Source organism: Eptesicus fuscus, chromosome 20 (assembly GCF_027574615.1).
Source record: "Eptesicus fuscus isolate TK198812 chromosome 20, DD_ASM_mEF_20220401, whole genome shotgun sequence".
Lineage (NCBI taxonomy): Eukaryota > Metazoa > Chordata > Mammalia > Chiroptera > Vespertilionidae > Eptesicus > Eptesicus fuscus.
Window position 1 is genome coordinate 33,454,783 of NC_072492.1, and position 20,252 is coordinate 33,475,034.

General features: G+C 45.9%; 1 protein-coding gene across 1 annotated transcript in view; it reads right to left on the minus strand.

The window, feature by feature from the left end:
- PITPNC1 (phosphatidylinositol transfer protein cytoplasmic 1) overlaps positions 1 to 20,252 on the minus strand; it is a 216,519-nt gene that overhangs the window by 11,963 nt on the left and 184,304 nt on the right. Inside the window, exons 7-8 of the mRNA XM_054709088.1 lie at positions 4,722 to 4,877; positions 810 to 873 (exon numbers count right to left, since the gene is read on the minus strand). Coding sequence (XP_054565063.1) covers positions 810 to 873; positions 4,722 to 4,877 — 220 coding nt within the window. The remainder of the gene's footprint in view (positions 1 to 809; positions 874 to 4,721; positions 4,878 to 20,252) is intronic.

Genomic DNA, 20,252 nt, shown 5'->3' on the forward strand with positions numbered 1-20,252 from the left:
GGAACTGATGGAACAGTGACAGAAAAGCACCAGAATACAACCGAGCTTACACTCAGAACAGATCCAGGGTGACTTAGGATAAGGCCAAGGAGAAGGGCACCTCATTAGATAATCAGATCTAACCCAAGCCACCAATTGGGTGTGTTTGTTTCTATTTAAAGTCAAGGACACTAGTGTCTGATGACTGATCCTGGGACTGGAGAGGATTCTCGGGGGTAGAATGATAGTGCAGAGGATCTGGGGAGGGTGCTCCATCCATCATTTACTGTAAACGAGCAGAACTTGCTAAACTCTTCCCAAATCATGTAAAAAAAAAAAAAAAAAGAAAAAAGGCCAAAACAATAGCCTTAGGATTAAGGGGATATCTAGGTCTCTGCCCTTGAACTCTCGCCGAGTCCTTGTTTTGTGTGAGGGAGTGTTTCAAGTGATGTGTGAATCAAAGGACGAGTTTCACTTGGTATGACACTTGAGACAGCTTTGATCTTGAAGTCTGTATAAATTAGGATGAGACTGAAACCCATCCCACAGAGAATTGTGGAGTCCTATATGCAAGTCAAGTAAGCAAGCATCAAACATACTGAGGTCCCACTTCCTCAACAGCTAAGTACCGTAGTTATTTTAGATCAAGCTTCTATCATTACATTTTTCCTCATTATGTTCCGTGAACAGTGCTATTTTCCAATACAGGAAGCAGTTGCCCTGCCTTTGTTGATGTCTTTCTAGGTAGCGTTTAAAGCCAGATGGACTGAAATCCCAAGTCAATGTGTTATGAAATTGTCCTACAAGTTATTTCGGGGAAGTTGACTTACCATACCATTCATCAACCCATGCAAAAGCCTGTCTATGTCCAATCAGCAGAATATCTCGGACCACCTAAAAAAGTAAAAGAAGAAGGTTGAAATAATACCATGTTTGATTAAAACTACCTGGAAAATAGATCATTCCCAGTTTTAGGAATCCTGGCATTATAAATGTCTCCATACCTCTGTTCATATGCGAGGACAATGACAGAAAACATGCACAGGTATTGTGCTTGCTCACCCTCAGCCCTTTCCATGGTGGGCATGTCCTTGGTGTAAATTAATGTCCATCTTACTTGAAAGTCAGGCTGGAGGTGTGTACAAACCAATGAGACGACTTGGCAGTAGCACGGCAATGACTGGAATGAATCTCCAGGCTAATCACCTTGAGATTTTTCTCTTTGTTTACCTTTACCTAAAACAGGCTCTACTTTTTATTTGTTTAGGGTGTGTCTCACTGGTGCCAAGCAGTCATACATGCTAGAAATCAAGAGTTTTTCTGGGCAGCAGGTCAATTCTTAATAAAGAGCACTTAACATTCTTCTCTGATGAAATATCTTAAATATTGGTTCATTTTCTTTAAATAATTGAAGCGCCCTAGCCGGTTTGGCTCAGTGGATAGAGCGTGGGCCTGCGGACCAAAGGGTCCCTGGTTCAATTTCGGTCAAGGGCACAGACCTTGATTGCAGGCTCCTCCCCAGTCCGGGCCCTGGTTGGGGCTCGTGCAGGAGGCAACCAATAGATGTGTTTTTCTCAGACTTTCCCCTCTCTTCCACTCTCCCTAAAAATCAGTGGAAAAATATCCTTGGGTGAAGATTAACAAAAAAATAAAACAAACAAACAAACAAACAAATAATTGAAGGTGTGGTACACAAGAAGCATAAATATCTTTCTGGCTTGAATTTCATGTAATAGGAACGGGGGCAGGAGAGGGGGGAGCAAGTGCAGTAAACTATCATTGAAAGAAATGAAATAAGACACCCAAAGTAGAACAGAACATAATGGCAATGATAATAAGCTTGTCTTGCTGCCATTATGTGTCACCATCAGAATGAAACTGTTTCTGATGGTGTCACATAATGGCGACAGGAGACAAAGAAAAATAATATAGACACAGTTTGTGTGTGAGTAGCCCTATTTATGTGCTTTTAACTTATGGTATTATTGTTATTATTGTTTTTGTCCCCCATAAATACTCCTTAAAAAGTTTCTTGGACACTCACACTCTCCTTCTGACATTCCTTTATTACTGCTGAACAAATCCAGCAATTGTCTAAAACCTCTCATGGGAGGTTTGAGCATGTTTCAGTAAGTGAAGGATTTTAATTTTGGTGAATTTGCAGAAACAAGGAAGTATTTATCAGAAAGTGTTTATTATTCCAGGCCTCTGGGTAGCTAGTGAGGCTTAAGGAGGAAACGTAATGAAAATAAGACATTTTCGTGAAGCTGAACATACTTGAGTGCCGAGTGTGTCAAATTCATGGAAATCAATAGAACAGCATCGAGGCATCAGTAAATAGACCCTATTACGTTAAGCACAACACAGCTGTCTGCTTGGAAACAGGAACTCAATAATGTGCTAATAGCTCGCTTTCAAACATTTCTTCCCCTTAACTGTGAAAAGATTCTTAAAAAAACAAAGGTGTTCAGAGAAAGGCGCCCATGCAAATGCTGGCCTCAGACGCTCATTAGCGACTCATGTGCCAGAGCAGGTGTGTGCTGGGCGTTGGTAGCACTTCATTCCATTTGGAAACGGGCAATGGGAATGCCTACGCCAGAGTGTAATTCTTACAGGTGTTTTAAAGAAACAGATTCTCAAAACTAGCCCAAGTCATCTGTGAGAAAAGAAACACGATGAGCGCTGTGGTAAAGAAAAGGGGGTGAGGGGATGTTGTAGGATGTCACAACCTGAGACAGACCCAGAGCAGAGGCTGGGAGATATTCACCCTGGGAACCCTGTCTTCCTGCTTAATAACTGGGACTCAGCAGGACGACAGGCAGCCCCAGAGCTTGATTTCTAGGTGTCTTGCTCGGCTCCCTCCTCTGGTTGGGCAGAATGGGTTCTGAGGCTCAGCAGATCGGCACCCTTCTCTGTCTCAGATTTGTTCCAGAGGCTGTGATAATCAGGAGCCCAAGGTCAGTCTATTCCTTGGACCTAATTTCAAGATTTACAAATTTTTATGGTCAATTGGGTCTCCTATTTTATTTTATTTTATTTATTTTTATTTTTAAAATATATTTTATTGATTTTTTACAGAGAGGAAGAGAGAAGGATAGAGAGTTAGAAACATTGATGAGAGAGAAACATTGATCAGCTGCCTCGTGCACACCCCCTACCGGGGATGTGCCCGCAACCAAGGTACATGCCCTTGACCAGAATCGAACCTGGGGCCCTTGAGTCCGCAGGCCGACGCTCTATCCACTGAGCCAAACCGGTTTCGGCGGGTCTCCTATTTTATTGTCAATTGTCCCCCGTAGACAAATCTATCTAAGTAACAAAAAGCTCAGCATATTAAGTTTAAATTCCAACACCTCCAAAAGAATTCCAGAAAGCTTTTTTTAAAAATTATTATTATCAATTTTTAAGAGGAAAAACAAACAGATACTCAGCCTATCTGGAATGCAGAGATAACGTGGGTTAGTATTTATTTTTATGGAGATGGAAGGAATTACAAAGGGCAGTGTTCAACACTACATTTCCTTTTTTTTTTGTTTTTTTCCGCCATGAGGACAGGGTTCATGTTAGAAACCTCTGAAAAAACCTAAATCATTACCAAGGGAATTCCTGCTACAAAATTAATGAGCTTAGCCAAAATGGGTATAGAATTGAAATCTATATTTTGAGATTGTTCACAATTCTTTGTTGACAGAATTATATGAGCAGAAATTCTGCAGTGCACCATCTAATGGGACTACAGGGATTTCTTGCTCTGTCTCTTGAGATGTCTTCTACATTCAGACCGTGCCTCAGGGGTCTACATTTGAAGGACCTTTAGAGTGAGAATAATCCTTGGGGAGTGCACATGCAGATAAGCCCTTTGCCTCTGCCTGCAACCCAAGTACCTGGTATAAGTACCTGTGCTTGGAACTAGATTAGCCCAATGCCAAAGGGAGAAGTGTGTGGTGTTTTTAACATTTAAAAAAATTTTTTCAATTGCAGTTTGCATTCAGCATTATTTTGTACTAGTTTCAGGTATACAGCATAGTGGTTAGACAATCATAAGCTTTACAAAGTGATCCCCCTGATATTTTCAGTACTCACTTGGCACCATACATAGTTATTACACTATTGTTGCCTATACTCCCCATGCTGTACTTTACATCGCCATGACTATTTTGTTAATTACCAATTTGTACTTCTTAATCCCTTTCACCCAGCCCTACCAACCCTCCTGATCTCTGTGTCTCTAAGTCTCTTTCTATTTTGTTCGTTTATTTTGTTCTTTAGATTCCACATATGAATGAAATCATATGGTATTTGTCTTTCTCTGTCTGGCTTATTTTGTTTAGCTCCATACCCTCTAAGTCCATCCATGCTGTCACAAATGTAAGATTTCATTCTTTTTTATGGCTAAGTAATATTCCACTGTTTATGTAGGTACCACAGCTTTTTTATCCACTTGTCTATTGATGGGCACTTGGGTTGCTTCCATATAGGATAAGTGTTTTGAACGTCCAACTTCCCGAATACACTCACATAATAGATATGGAGGTACAGGATAGGAGATGGTGTAAAACATCTATTAGTGGAAGCAAATTAAACCTGAATGTAAAATGCCTGTTCATAAAAACAGGGTTGCCTAGATGCAGTTACCTGGTGTTGGCTCGGTGCCTGTGCATCTGTCGTACATCACTCACTCCAGCTTACCATAAAGACAGGTACGTGCTCCGAGGCTCAGGAACTGCTCTTTGTTTACTTACCTTGTGTACAAATTGTTCCACTCTGGTCTGGAGCCCCCAGACCTCAAACTTCACAGTCACCAGCTTGTAGGAACACATGATGGGCTGATGACTATCTCTCCAGCCTTCCCGTAACTGTCCCCGTCCTGTCTTCTCTGACTTGAAGTGTTTAGGATCCTGGAAAAAATATACCAAAGAAATGGTAACTTGGAAGTGAAGCTAAGTGAAAGAAGCTTTTCACCAAAGGCCACACTGTAGAATTCCATTTATATGAAATATCCAGAATAGGCAAATCTATGGAGAAAGAAAGTAGATTAGTGGCTAGGGAATGGGTATAGTACAGGGAATGGCTGCTATGGGGACAAAGTTTCTTTTGGGGGTGATAAAAATGTTCTAAAATTAATTTAAGGGGATTGCTCAAAACTGTGAGTGTGCTAAAAGCCATTGAACTGAACACTTTAAATGGGTGAACTCTCTGGTTTGTAAATTATCTATATATATAAAAGCCTAAGCGACCATTACGATGGAACGACCAGTCGCTATGACATGCACTGACCACCAGGGGGCAGACGCTCAATGCAGGAGCTGCCCCCAGCCTGTAGGCCCTGATTGCCAATGGGGCCTGCCGGCCACCCTTCTGGTCCCTCCCCCCCCCCCCCCCCCCCCGGCTGGCAGGCCCCGATTGCCTGATTGGGGCTGGGCCCCAGGCTGGGATGGGAAACCAGGGGTGGGTGATGGCAGACGCAGGTGGTGAGGGAAGGAGGAGGGGGAGGCAGGGAATGGCGCGGTGGTGGTGCGTGAGTGGTGAGGGAAGGAGGCGGGGAGGCGGGGAACCTGATTGGCCCTGATTGGCTAGGCCTAGGGACCCCACCCATGCATGAATTTCGTGCACCAGGCCTCTAGTATATCAATAAAACTGAGAGAGATACATAAATGCAATAAAAAGTGTTATAAACTACCTCAGTAGGATTTTTCAGTGTGTGCTCTGCCCTGGGTTTGCTGACATCCCTGCATAAATTAATATTATAATAGTCATCACCCCAAACCCCTGACTAAACGTACACTGTGGGCATAGTATAGAAGCAGGTATCACACATGCTCCCCGCTGACCTGATTTCTTTGTCCTGAGGGTGTGAAGGGCATCGGCTGTGTGTGGTCGCAGAAAACTTCCCTCCACACAGAGAACAAACTCAGCTCTACTTGGACACCTCTGTTCCCTGACCTCCCGCTAGGGTCCCTCCTAATTTGCATCGGTTGCAGGAAAGTGGTGGGCCTGGGGGCAGAAAGGGACCAGAGTGGGGCAAATATATAATTAATAGAATACAAAATTTACAAAAGGGGTTCCAGAAGTGGGGGAGGAAAGAGAACGGACAGTAGGTATCCCAGCGAAGTAAGTGCTTCTGTGAAGGGAGGTCGTGGGGATCTTGAGAGTTGGTAGCATTTTTGAATCTTTGGTACCAACGTTGCCATGCTGTATTTTTATTACCCGAACCAACCCAGAAACCGGCACTGAAATGATATTCACAGGGCCCGAATGATAGACCCATGGAAAAGGCATAAGCACAGGGTCTGGCCCATAACAAATACTCCTTCATGTAAAGCATGATTGTACCCCCCAAGACAGTCATTGAAGACTTAGAGTAAAGTATCCAACCCTACAGTCCAGGGCAGAGATAGCAATGCCTTCCAAAGCACCTGCAATTTGCAGTAAAATATTTGATGTTTAAGGCCATGGAACGAATTCCTGCCTGCCTGTGTTCCTATGCCACATAAAGCCATTAAGAATAAAAAGAGAACAATAGAACAAGAGATGTATCAACAGGGGGACTATGGTAGACAATCTCCAAACATGGTGGCCATCAATTCCTTCCCTCACGGTGCAGGCACGCTGTTCCTGTCACCAACGATAGAGGCCTTCTGCCCTCCCATGGAACCGAGACTGGCCTTTGACTTGCTTTGACTAATGCAATGTGTCAGAAGAGATACTGTGTCAGTTCAGGTCACACTAATGTATGTTTCAGACTTAAGAATAAAGCAAGACTCTGCAGTATCACACAGGAACACTGGTGGATTGAATTTCCAAAGCAGCAAAGAATCGAGGGGCCCCACAGCAAATTTCATTTCTGAGTAAGGCGGGAAAGGTTCTGCCTGCACAGTGAGAATTAGGTAGATGCTGAAATCCGGGTGTGGCTCCTGATCGCACCACAAAATTACAAAATTTTATTAGGATAGTGCCAAATAAGGTTTTAGGAAAAGGCTAGATGGAAATAAGCAGTGCACAGTATTTTTAGAATAGGATTTTTAAGGTGGATGTGATCATTTGGTTTCATGTCCCTGATTTTATGGATAAGGACGCCAAGGCCTGAGAGAAATGAAATCATCTTGCACTGGGTGACAGGTCGGGGACTAGAACTCCAGCCTCCTCTAGTTCTAGCCCAATGTTCTTTCCACTACATTTACTTTTAATACTAAACAGGGAAAGGGTGTTTTTGTTACAGCCAGATGCAAAGAAGCAATGCACACTTGGGCTTTTTATGGCAACAGTGGGCTGATTTTTTGCAAGTCTGGAGTCATATCTACAGCTGCTGATTTCATCTAGGAAATCTCAGATGTGGCTACAATAAGGAATTCATGTCCAAAGAGCTGGAGGGAAGTAAGGGAGAGGACACCAGAGGGCTCCTTTAATGAAAATTCAAGATCAGACATGAACATCCAATTGAATGCCTTTGAATGAAGATGAGAAAAATATATATAACCTGAAATATTCTGATCTCCAACTTTTCTCCCCTTTCCCATTCAGAGCCCATTGCCTCCAATCCTCACAACCTCACCCCAATACCCATTCCTCTTGAAATCATTTTCAACTATCATTTTCTCACTTGAGTTTGTGGACATAAATATGTAAATTGTCAATTTACACACCAATTAACCTTTCTTTATAACCTTTAAACATTTTGTATTTTTAAAATTTCTGATCTGTGTTTCTATAGCTACTACAATATCTTGGTCCTGATTCAAACTCTGTTATATCACTCTTTTATTTCTTGAGAGGGAGGGAGGAAGGGAGGGAGGGAAGAAAGGAGGGAGGGAGGAAGGAAGGGAGGAAGGGAGGGAGGGAGGGAGGAAGGGAGGGAGAGAAACATCAATGATGCCTGGGAGAGAGAGAGAGAGAGAGAGCAACATCAATGATGCCTGGCCAGCGTGGCTTAGTGGTTGAGCATCAACCTATGAACCAGGAATTTATGGTTCCGTTCCTGGTCAGGGCACATGCCCAGGTTATGGGCTTGATCCCCAGTGTGGGATATGTAGAAGGCAGCTGATCAATGACTCTCATTATTGACGTTTTTTTAAAAAAAATTTTTTTTATTGATTTCAGAGAAGAAGGGAGAGAGAGAGAGAGAGAGAGAGAGAGAGAGAGAGAGAGAGAGAGAGACATCCATCTGTTGCCTCCCGTGTGTCCCAACTGGGAATCAAACCCACAACCCTTTCTGTATATGGAGAATGCTCCAACCAACTGAGCCACATCAGCCGGGCATCCGGGTTTCCTTATTTTAAAACAAGGTTTATAAACCTCCACCTTTACCTCTGAAGCTACAAATACCCTGGACCTTCCCACACTTTGATTTCAGTGTGATGGAGAGATTACACATCTTGGACCTCCTAGATCTCAACCCAGTGCAACTAGAAAATACATTGCAAGCTCTCTGTAGTGGGTTGCAGGTACACCCCCCTTCCCCCCAAATACATGTCCTAGTCCTCACCGCCAGTAACTACGGATGTGATCTTATTTGCAGATGTAATGAAGCTAAAGATCTCCAAATGAGATCGTCCTAGATTAAGAGGGTGGGCTCCACGTCCAATAACAAGTGTCCTTATAAGAAACAGAAATGGAGAAGACAAGAGGCACATGCTGTCGGAGGCAGAGATGGAAGGCATATAGCCACAAACCAAGAGCCACCAGAAGCTGGAAGAGGCAAGAAAGGATTCTTCTCTAGAGCCTCGCCTTGATTTCAGGCTCTGGCCTCAGAGCTGTGAGAGAAACCCCTGGGGACGAGGCGCAAGGCTAACCTCACCCCCCTGCTTCTGATGTAACTGGTCTTGGTGGGTCTGGGCATCCAGCTCCCCATGTGAGCTGAAGGTACCGCCAAGGTCAAGCCACTGCTCCAGGAGACAATGTCCTCTGAGGCCTGCCTGACTCCAGGCCTGGGCTCCCATTCTTCACCCTGTGGACAGGACAGTCCCGTCTGAAGTTCGGGCACTATCTGTCAGAGGAGAGGAAGTCTCGTCATCTGCAGGGTGGTGTCAGTGCTGTCTCCCTCGTGGGGTTGTTGCGGGGCTTCAACTGAATAATGTAGGCAACGTCCCCCGATCCAGCACCCAATGGATGGCATGTGATAGGCAGGAGACACCCGAGAGAGATAAGGAACATCCTAGAGAGAGACTGTAATGCAATTTCCTCAGATCTTATTAAGTTCCTCGAAAGAAGGCAGCAGGACTATCTGTAGAGCTGCAGGACGGTTATTACTCTGCTGTTATCCTGGGGTCCAGTGTACAGGAAAACGCTAGTAAGTGCAGCAGATAGGCCTGCCTGCCACCATCATGCAGGTGTCCTTGCACCAGCGAAAGGCTGGTGGGCGCTCCCACTTTCTGGGAGCTGTCACCTGCCAGTCCATAGAACGGGGTGGAAGAAACCCCAGAGAAGGGCTTTTGCTTGTTGGATGCTACGACTAGGCTCCAGGCCAAGGACCAGGGAGAGTCTCCAGTTTCAGGACCAATTCCTTTCTCTCTGTCTCCTGTTTCAGTGGCAGGTTCCAAGATGACAAAGCACATTGCCCCACTGCAGGCTGCTGCCTTAGGGAGTGATGCCCCCCAATTTCACTGGGGCTCCGCAACCACATGGTGGTACTTGCAGGAGCCAAGCTGGGAGCGTGCCTGGTGGGAACAACAGCCCGATGGGTCAGTCTTGAAGCCACACAGAGTTTGAGCATCTTAGGGGTTTTTTCCTTTTTTAAATGTATTTTATTGATTTTTTAACAGAGAGGAAGAGAGAGGGATAGAGAATTTTTCTGAAACATCGATGAGAGAGAAACATCGATCAGCTGCCTCCTGCGCACCCCCTACTGGGCATGTGCCCGAAACCAAGGTACATGCCCTTGACTGGAATTGAACCTGGGACTCTTCAGTCCGCAAGCCAACGCTCTATCCACTGAGCCAAACCGGTCAGGGCTTAGGGGTTTAAGAGCTTTCCTCTTGAGGAGAGTGGAGAGCTACACACACAGGTGCAGTCCTTTCCTTCCAGTAACCTTCCAAGCGAAGGTGGGCTCGTTCCCCTATTGGAGACCACGGTATTGGATTGCTAGGGCTGCAGTAAAAGTATCACCAACTGGGTGTCTTAAACAACAGAAATTTACTGTCTCATCAGCCTGGAGGTTCGAGGTCGGAGATCAAGGTGAGGGCAGGGCTGGTTCCCTCTGAGGGCTATAAGTAATTTGTTCCACGCCCCTCAGCTTACTTCTCGCTTCGGGTGGCTTGGGTTGCCAGCAGTTTTGGTATTCCTTGGCTTATAGATGCACACCTGTCACATGGCGTTCTCTCTGCAGGTCTTCACGTTGTCTTCCGTCCGTGTCTATCTCTGAGCCTAAATGTTCCCCTTTTATAAGGACACCAGTCATCCTAGATAAAGACCCTCTCCCCCTCATTTAACTCAACCGCCTCTGTAAAGACCCACTTTCCAGATAAGGTCACACTCTCAGGTTAGGAGGTTAGGACTTCCACAATTGCTCGCTTAGTCGTGGGGCGCTGCACCCCACACTCCTCAGTTGCAGCTGGTCCCGGGGTGATGCGGAATTCTCTGAACGTAATGCTTTTGCTGGGAACGCTCTGCCCAGCAGCCGGCTGGCTGGGAGGTGCCAGGCTGCAGTTTTCCTGGCCCGGCTTCTAAATTCATCCACAGAGAGAGCTCCGGCTCACGTCCGGCCGCAACTCCCCAGGCTTGGCAGATGGCACGCTGGACCTTTGCAGTCAAAGCCCATCTGCACGGAGGAAGGTGAGCTGGTGCCAGGACTGTCATCCCGTGGCCAGATGGACCTCGCTGGCCACCCTTCTGCGCGAGGACATCCTCTGTAGAAGGCTTCCTCTCCACAAGGGCAGGCACACCTACAGGCCTCCTCCACCTCGCGCTTGGACAAAGCAGAAAAGGTGACACTAGGCTTCTTCCTTAGGGCCACCAGGGGACAGAGCCCAGGGGACACTGTCCCGTGTTGGTTAGAGTCAGTATCACACCTGGGAGGTGTTCGGAGAAGCCCTGGGAGATCCTGGAACGCGGCTGGAGCGTGGCTTCCGTCTCAGAGGCGATTTTATTAGCCGACTTTCACTGAGATGTTAAGTCTCTGTGATTAATTACCCTTTCAATTTGAACCACATAGGACCCTGTCCAACAGGGACTTGCCCTGTTAATTGAAACTAGAAGTTTTTGATAAATGTTAAATGAAAAAGGGCTAAGCAGCAACAGGCTAGAATAGCTATATTATGGAACTATAATGCTCAGCTCTAAAATAGAGATGAACTATTAACACATATCAGATTTTTTTCTCCTGCATTCTGGAATTTTTCTTGAAGACTCCAAGGTGTTATAGATATTGTTTTCTCATATCCCCTCCAAAGGATGGCTGTTTAAAACTGGTAAAATTTAGTCCTGACTTTAGACCAAGATTTCTTAAACTTGAATTCTAAAAGGGATACACATAAAAATTAAGCAGCTTTCAAAGAAGCTAGTCCCATGCTGTGGTTTCCCTTCAAAGAAGCTAGTCCCAACAGACCACTTACTACAGGATCCCATTCGTAGGAAATGTTCAGAACAGAAAAATCAACAGAGACTGAAAGATCAGTGGTTGTGCGGGGCTGGGGTGAGGTGGCTTGTGGGGAAAAGAGCAGGGGGGAAGAGGGGTGATAGCCAAAGCATTCAGGGTTTCTTTTAGGGGTGATGGACATGTTTTAAATCTGACGGTGGTGATGGCTGTGCACATCTGTGAATATACTAAAATCCATTGAATTCTACACTTCAAATGGGTAAATTGTATGGTATGTGAACTATCCTAGATAATAAAAGGCAAATATGCAAATTGTCCCCTTGATAGAGAGTTTGACCGGGAGTTCAACCAGGGGGCGGGGCCAGCTGGCCAACCACCCTCGACCCCTCCCCCCAGCCAGTCCCACCCCCGATCGGGGCAGGCCGGACCCCACCTGTGCACGAAATCATGCACCGGGCCTCTAGTATCTCAATAATGCTGTTTAAAAACAAACAAACAGAACTAAAGAGCTTTCAGAGTGTGCTTGAGAATTGGCCCAAAACTTTACTTAAAAGGTCAACTGCTCTGCATCAGATAAAAAAACAAACTAACAAACAAAAAAAACCCTAAATGTGAACTACAGCCTGAAGCAGCCAATTCTTGCTTTGCTAGCAGTTAATACCTAAAGTGCTGTTTTCCTAAGCACCGGCTCTTGGCACCAGAGTGCACCACAAACATCAGTGACTTGGGCTACTGCCGCAGCACCTCTCTTAGGGAACCTGACGCATAAGCGCATCTGACAAGTAGACAGGCAGACAAAAAGGTGGCTGTGTGTGTGTGTGTGGGGGGTATTGCTTAGGTACGGGTTCTGAGCCCTTCTCAGTTATAATTCAGTGCCAGAAAGACTCACAACTCTGTACTTGGGGAAGAGGGAGCATGAGAATGGAAAATTTGAGCACATCCCACAGAATAATTTGTCGGAGGTGTTTTGTATTTTTTTTAAATTCTCACCCGAGGATATTTTCCCCATGATTTCTAGACAGAGTGGAAGGGAGGGAGGGGGGGGGAGAAAAGAGAGAGAGAGAAACATCGACGTGAGAGAGACACATCAATTGGTTGCCTCTTGCATGCACCCTTACCGGGGCTGGGGAACCTGCAACCGAGGTATGTGCCCTTGACTGGGAATCGAACCTGAGACCTGTAGGCTGACACTCTAACCACTGAGCAAAACCAGCCAGGGCAATAGTTATAGGTCTTGAGCTCTGAGGGTGACCACTGTTGATGGCTTTCCGGGACTAGGGAGAAGATTAAGTTGAGAGAACCCCAAGAGAGGTGATCAGAAGAGAGTAATGGGAGGGACAAGTCATCATACTAGCTTAGTAAATGTTTGCTGTGTTCCAGAGCCTGTGCTGGGAACCCTGTCTGTTAGAAGTGTGGGTGGTTGGACGTGTGACTGCCATCAACAGTGGGGACGGACGGTCTTGCGGGACCAAGCCCTTTAACTTGGGGATCGGATGCTGTCTCCAGGTAGGCAGTGTCAGAATTAAATTGTTGGACAGCCAGCTTGGTGCTGGACAATTGGGTGTTCAGTTGTTACCAGAGAAAACACCCCAGAATTCTCCTCACAACAAACCTATAAAGTACATGACTATCTTCTTCTTCTTCTTTTTAAATAATGCCCGAGGTAATGCCCCATCCTATTCCCAGACTCGCTCCCTTCCTCAGCCCCTGCCATGGGCATCTTCCATAAGCCCCTCCTTCAGAAGACTGCAGATGGGCCACCTTGCAGGCTTGCGGGATGGCAGCACCGAGGGCGGGCCTGCACATTCCCAGCTCAGCAAATAGTCAGCTCTTGTGCAACTTACAGACACCCCAATTCCTGTAATTGATTCTCTTTAAATACTTCCCTCACATGGCTTTGGGGTTAGGCAAGAAGGATATTCCCAATGACTCGGAGCATGTCCCTTCCCTGTCTCTAAATAAAGACCAGTAAGTGGGAGAGATGGATGCAGGGAGCCAATGGGGAAGGGCCATCTGGGTCATCTGGGTTGGCCCTGGGAACACCTGGCCTGAGCAGACTAGCAGCTGCCTGTGGGACATGGAGTCCTAACTCCTTTGTCCCCAGCTTTGGGCCTAGTTCCCATTCCAGAGCAACTTGAGATGGCTTCCTAACATCCTGTTATGTAATGCTAACCTGTTTCTCTCAGCAGTGATAGACATGACTTTGTATTAAGATAACTTCAAAACCAGCAAGGTCATTCAAGGGCGCACTGGAAGGGTCCCTGCCTCATGGAGTGTGTGACAGTGAGAGGCACTAGCTCTCCTAATAGCCAGTGAGCTACCCCCCTCCCCCCACCCCCCGCCACACACACACAAAGGAGGCCGCAAGGACCTGGCGCGGTGCAGCAGCTTCAGAACTGGGGCTGCTCTTGTGGGTTGTCCCGCACACTCTGACCTTAGCATGCGGTTTGCACACATGCTAGGAAGCATTAACAGCCCAGATCCAACCTGAAGCTATACAATCTGGCCCCCAGGTAGCCTGAGTCTATTAAACCAGAAGCTGATAATAGGTTAACAAATATTCTTGATGAGTTGCAACATGGCAACAGAGATCAGCATGGGATTAGCTGTCCCTAAAGCTAGCTTACTTCTCATGTACTGTATTATTTTGGGAAACCTGGACCTCCAACTTGTTGTACAGAGATGGTCAATAAGCCAAAACACCTGTAATTTGAAGGCAATCAGGGATTTCCATTTTTAAAGTGAAACAGATTTCAAATTTATTTTAGCTTTAGAACAATTTTGTTTTTGCTAAATATGATATGATTTGGAATCCCAATATATAAAGCAGGTAAAGTGAGACCTGACCTCCCTGATCTGGGGCCAGGGATTGAGCTTGCAACCAACGTACATGCTCTTGACTGGAAATTGAACCCGAGACCCTTTGATCTACTGAGCCAAACCGGCCAGGGTTCTCCTTAGCTATAAAGTGGAGACAATATCTATTCGCTGGGGTTAAGATTAAATGGCATAACTGAATAAAACAACTTAGCAACTCAAAAGTTAGTTCGCATCCCTCTAAAGCTAGGATTAGCAATTCTGTAAGCAGTCTGTTGAAATTTCTAAGGCCCAAGTTGATGAGCTAATTGTTGTATGTCTTTCTTTGGGCCCCTTAACAATAACAGAGGAAGACAAGTGACTTAATACCACCTATTCTTTCCTGGATATTTTTGGAGCCAAAGCTGAATAGCTATACCTGGAGTTTGAATAAATAGAAAAAGTGGAAGAGAGAATCACTGGGTCTTATTTTTCAAGGGGAAAAAACACCACTTCCATCTGCACAGAGGCATAGTGGAGACTCTCGGAGTGCCAGCTGGGAAGGGCTTGGAGAAGATGAACCCCTAGCAGTTGGGGGATACTGATTCTAGTGTTTGATTGGAGGAAATAAACTTAGATGGTTGTTCCAGAGCCAGCACGCAACTTAGAAAGTGCTCAGAAAACTGTACAAACTTATATTGTTATTAATGCCACTGGCTGGCAAGGAAGGCCCGGGATGTAACTCCACAGATGGTACCAGTCCCCCAACAGCGGGAATGATTTCAAAGGCACTGACCCTTCCCTCATAGGGGAACAGGCATTCTTCCAGGGTTAAGATGGCTATTTCTAACCAGCCTGCATGGCTCAGTGGTTGAGCATTGACCTATGAACCAGGAAATCACAGTTCAATTCCCGGTCAGGGCACACACCCGGGTTGTGGGCTGGATCTCCAGTGTGGGGTGTGCAGGAGGCAGCCGATCAATGATTCTCATTATTGATGTTTCTATCTCTCTCCCTTCCTCTCTGAAATCAATAAAAAATATATTTAGAAAAGGTCGCTATTTCCTTTTCCTTCCACAAAATTAAAATAACAATACATGGGGGGATGAGGACAAATATGTGACACCTTAATCAATAAAGAAATTTAAAAAAAGAAAAAAAAATAAAAATAAAAAAAATAAAATAAATAAAATAACAATACAATGGTTTTTAAAACTCGAACACAGAATACAGACCTCTCTTAGGCACAGCTGTCCTTGAATGGATAATAGATGTAACAAAATACCGCTTCCCTGGGCGCTAAGCAGATGGGCCTTCTGACCCCAGGGGTTGGTCATCTCTGACCAGGAGCTCCTCCCTGATACGCCAGTCAAAATGGATAATTTGCCACGTGTGGCATGACAGGGAAAAAAAAAAGGGGGGGGGGGTGTCCCTCTGCTCTGAGGCTATTTCCCCAAACCCAGTGCATTTATACAGAGATCCCTAGGTCCCACTTTACCACATCTGGTTTGGTAGGTCTAGGGTGGGGCTCAGGTACCTGCATTTCTTTAAAGCTCCCAAGGTGATTCTAACCTGATTTGGGAACTCAGTCCAAAAGGGCCAAGAAGTCCTGGTGTCTTAATTGATCAGACTAAGTCTAGCAGAGGCTGGTGGAGTGGTTTCCTTGAAAGATCAGAGGGAGGTTCTCCATGAGATAGAATTGAAGCCCTGGGGGAAGTGCACTTCTCCCTGAAAACCTTTTGCCCTTTGGCTCCTGCTTCCTTCTTTTAAAAATCTTAACTTCTATTCTTCTAAAATATACCTGGTAAGGCTCAAGGTGGACAGCTGATAAAATGCCAAAGCTGCCTTGGGTAGTGCCAGGACTCCAGTACTGCCCGAGGTTGGTACACAAACAGTAAAAGTAACTTCTAAGGTTTCTTAGAAGTGAAGTCAGAGACACATGGCCTTCTGAATTCAGGTCAAACAGTAACCCATGTAATAACAACACCTTTTAAGAAAACTCTACTCCTCGCAGTTCAAATGGCTCTATTTTCTGAAGGATCTAGTATCTGCAGAGGATTCTGTGATCTTGAGAAGTGGAGTGATTGGAACCAACCCTCTGCTTCTCTTATCCATTCGTGCCAACAAGTCAAAAGTAACCTACAAACAAATTCCCACAGCCTCTCTCCAAAGACATAGGGTTGGTACTGAGCAAGCATTCCAAAAACACACCTGCAGATCTCCACGACAGAGTCAAAGTGTGGAGAAGGGAGAAGGCTTATGATGTACCAGGGACTGTGCTAGTCATTTTAATGCCCTGCCTTGCCTATCACATCATCTCATTGCATTTCACCTCATCTTTCCACTCATCCATTCATTGGAAGGGAGGAAGGGAGTCAAGATACAGAGATGGGGAGTGATGAAGTGAGATGGCTGTGATGACCTGGGAGACCTCCCGAAGCCAAGGCACCTGGTTACGTGGGGTTATCTGCACATGGAAAGCATGAGCTGAGAATCCCCACCCATAGGTTCTAGAGGTGACCTCTTATGCAAACCTCCCCTCCCCCCACAACAAGCCAATTGCTTCTCTCTTCCATGGATGCTTTGCTTGGCTGAATCCTTCCTTATGGGACATGGAGCCATTTCCCCAAGGACTCTTTCTATTGAGAAACTCCACTCCTGGCAGGGACTTCGAATCTCTGGTTTTGACCTGGTATTTAGGAATTCATTTGCCTCGATTTTGTTTGACCTACTTGGCCTGGCATTTCACTAACAAATCCAATTGGTAAGATTTGCAATTGCTACTCTGGGCACTAAGCTCTGGGGGACCTCATTCATACAAATTACAGCAGCAGTTAATCATTTTTTCCCCCTTGAAAAATTAAAAACAAAACCTTTTCCCTAGGATGGAGTTGGGCACTATTGTTTTCCTAGTAAAAATTAGCTTTGCTGCCCAGCCAGTGTGGCTCAGTAGTTGAGCATTGACCTATGAACCAGGAGGTCAGGGTTCGATTTCTGGTCAGGGCACATGCCCGGGTTGCAGGCTCAATCCCCAGTAGGGCGAATGCAGGAGGCATCCAGTCGATGATTCTCTCTCATCATTGATGTTTCTGTTTCTCTCTCCCTCTCCCTTCCTCTCTGAAATCAATTAAAAAATATTAAAAAAAAAAAAACGGCTTTGCTTAAAACATTCTAGCAGGCTCCACATTATCAGGTCAAAAGAACAGCAGTGGTTTTAAAAACCAGCCCTGGACATGGTGCTTTGGTAAGACTTGGTGGCCCAGCTTTCTTGTATTTGAAAGAAACGATATCTGAGAGAGATCACCTTGGGAAGTGAGGGGCCCATCATTGCTTTAAAAACAGTGGTCCAGGGTTGCTGAGGGCTGGACCACTGTTCCATGTCCTTTAAAAAAAATTTTTTTTTAAATTGATTTCAGAGAGGAAGGGAGAGGGAGAGATAGAAACATCAACAATAAGAGAGAATCATTGATCGGTTGCCTCCTGCACACCCCTTACTGTGGATCGAGCACGCAACCCAGGCATGTGCCCTTGACCAGCATTGAACCTGGGACCCTTCAGTCTCCCGGCCGATGCTCTATCCACTGAGCAAAACTGGTTAGGGCTGTTCTATGTCCTTTTATTTCCAAAGGCTTCTTTCCATTAATAAAATAATTGCTGTAAAGATGGCTAAAGGCGATTTGTTCACAAAAGGGGTAGTAGAAGAGGGACAGAAGTAGGTTGATTGGGCAGGAGGGTCCAGGAGCCTCCCTTAGCATCCCCCCACCCCAAAAGTTAGCCTTTCTAGTGAGGTCACAAATAGAGTCCTCTTGCATCATGGCTGGTGACCCTGCTTTGAAAGTCCTCCACTACTTGCAGAATAAACTCCCAGTTCCTTGGCTTGACGTTCAAGGATCTCCTGTCTCAATCAGACAGATCCTTGAATATGCACTGGGCCTCCCACCATGGTCACTGTCTCTGCCCTCACTACACTGACGTTTCCATTTCTCTCGTCCTCGAAATTCAGTGTGGGTCAGAGGGTAACTTCACATAGCTTTGAACGGGGGCAGCCTGGATAAAGCCCTCCTGGCTGACTCAACAACTTCACTTTTAGAAACTATTCTACAGAAACATTAGAACAACGCCCAAAGGATGTCACGTGAGGATGTTTCCTGTAGTACTATAAGAGCCAAAGAATGGACACAGCCTAAATGTCCACCAAGCGGGGAAAGGCATAAATAGGACATAACTGTAAGATGGCACAATCTACAGCCATTACCAACCCTGCAGACAGATGTGTGCTGCCACAGGATGGCAAGCTCCTAGTGCCCGTGAAAAGCTTCTTTTCATCGAATAATGTTATTTATGCACCTTGTTTAGGTATAAACACCAACTTTAGCAACAGCTATTTCTGATGAGGTGCCACAGGACAATTGTTTTCCCATGTTATTTATATCATGTTGGAAAGTTGTTTTTACGAGGATCACATATTACTTGGTGAACAGATGAATAATAAAGATAAACACGTTTTGAAAGCCCAGCTCAGATTCCATCACTCCTAGCAAGCCTGCCCTGACCACTGCTGTTGATGGAGCTGCCCCCTCCCTGAACTCTCTGGATGATGGTCGGGCAGAGGGCGTGAATCTCGTGAGGGCATTTCTCCTGCTGCCTCAGGCTGTGCTCTCATTACTTTCTCCTCCCAACCAGATCATAAGCTTCTTAAAGGTGAGGGTGTCCTACTTTTCATTTCACCCCACAGGCTGTCCCACCCAGTGCTGCACTGCCTCTGCACAAGGGATAGTTCTTGCAGGTCGGAGAATGGCAGCGTCTCCCTCTAGCCTTCCTGGATCAAGCCCTCATGGCTGAATGGACTCTCGCTCCCACATTGAGGAAGCCACTGGAATACCATCTAAGCCTCCCGCTGGGCCGGAGACCCGTTCCCTTCTCAGTACCATCAATCTGGATAGATGCACAGTATGATGCCCAACGTGTAAGGGGGGATGGAGAGAGAAAAGCTAGTTTCCCAGGTGACCACCCAGGCTCCCCATTTGCAATGACATGGCAGCTACAATGCTGTCTTCCTCTTGGGGCCACGGGAGTCGGGGTGCCGGGGAGCAGCAGACCCCTTGGGAAATGGCTCCTGCGTACTGCAGCCAGTCCTCCTGGTATCTAAGAGGGCCCAGCCCCAGGAACTTGGAACCCATCACAAACAGCTGTGCTGCTCTCAGAGAGAAACAGATGGATGGAGGGAAAAGGGGAAAAAAATGACAATGACAACACAACAAACTGAACTTGACAACGTACCCTAGCAGGAGGCAGCTGTGCTAAATCTGGCTGTTGGGAGATAAATGAAAATTCTACCACCGTCAATCGCCAGGATGCGGACCAAAATGAAAACATTTTTAATCTGAGGGAGCCGAGTGGTTTGGGCGAAGCACTCTGTACTGAAGAGTACGGCTAAGTATGACAATATTTACTCACTTTGCCTCTTGGTTCCCTTTCTGGGGGCCCATCCTACTGAGCAAACAGCATTTAATCTCTCACCTCTGACAGTTACTGGGAAAGTTAGATATACCTCTCTTTGTTCTGTTCTCTCTCCCTTAAGAGAGAATTCAACAGATTTTCAATTGGAGGGCCCAACAGACTGGCTGCTGGGGATTTCTCCCCCCACCCTCCAAAATATATTTTTATTGATTTCAGAGAGGAAGGGAGAGGAAAGAGAGATAGAAAAATCAATGATGAGAGAGAATCATTGACCGGCTGCCTCCTGCACAGCCCCACACTGGGGATCGAGCCCACAACCCTGGCATGTGCCCTGACCAGGAATTGAAACCGTGACCTCCTGGTTCATAGGTTGACGCTTAACCACTGAACCACACTGGCTGGGCTGCTGGTGATTTCTTAGTCCAGGCAATGATCCGAACCTGGAGGTTAAAGAGCCCCTTCTCTTAGTCACACCTAGAGGGAAGGC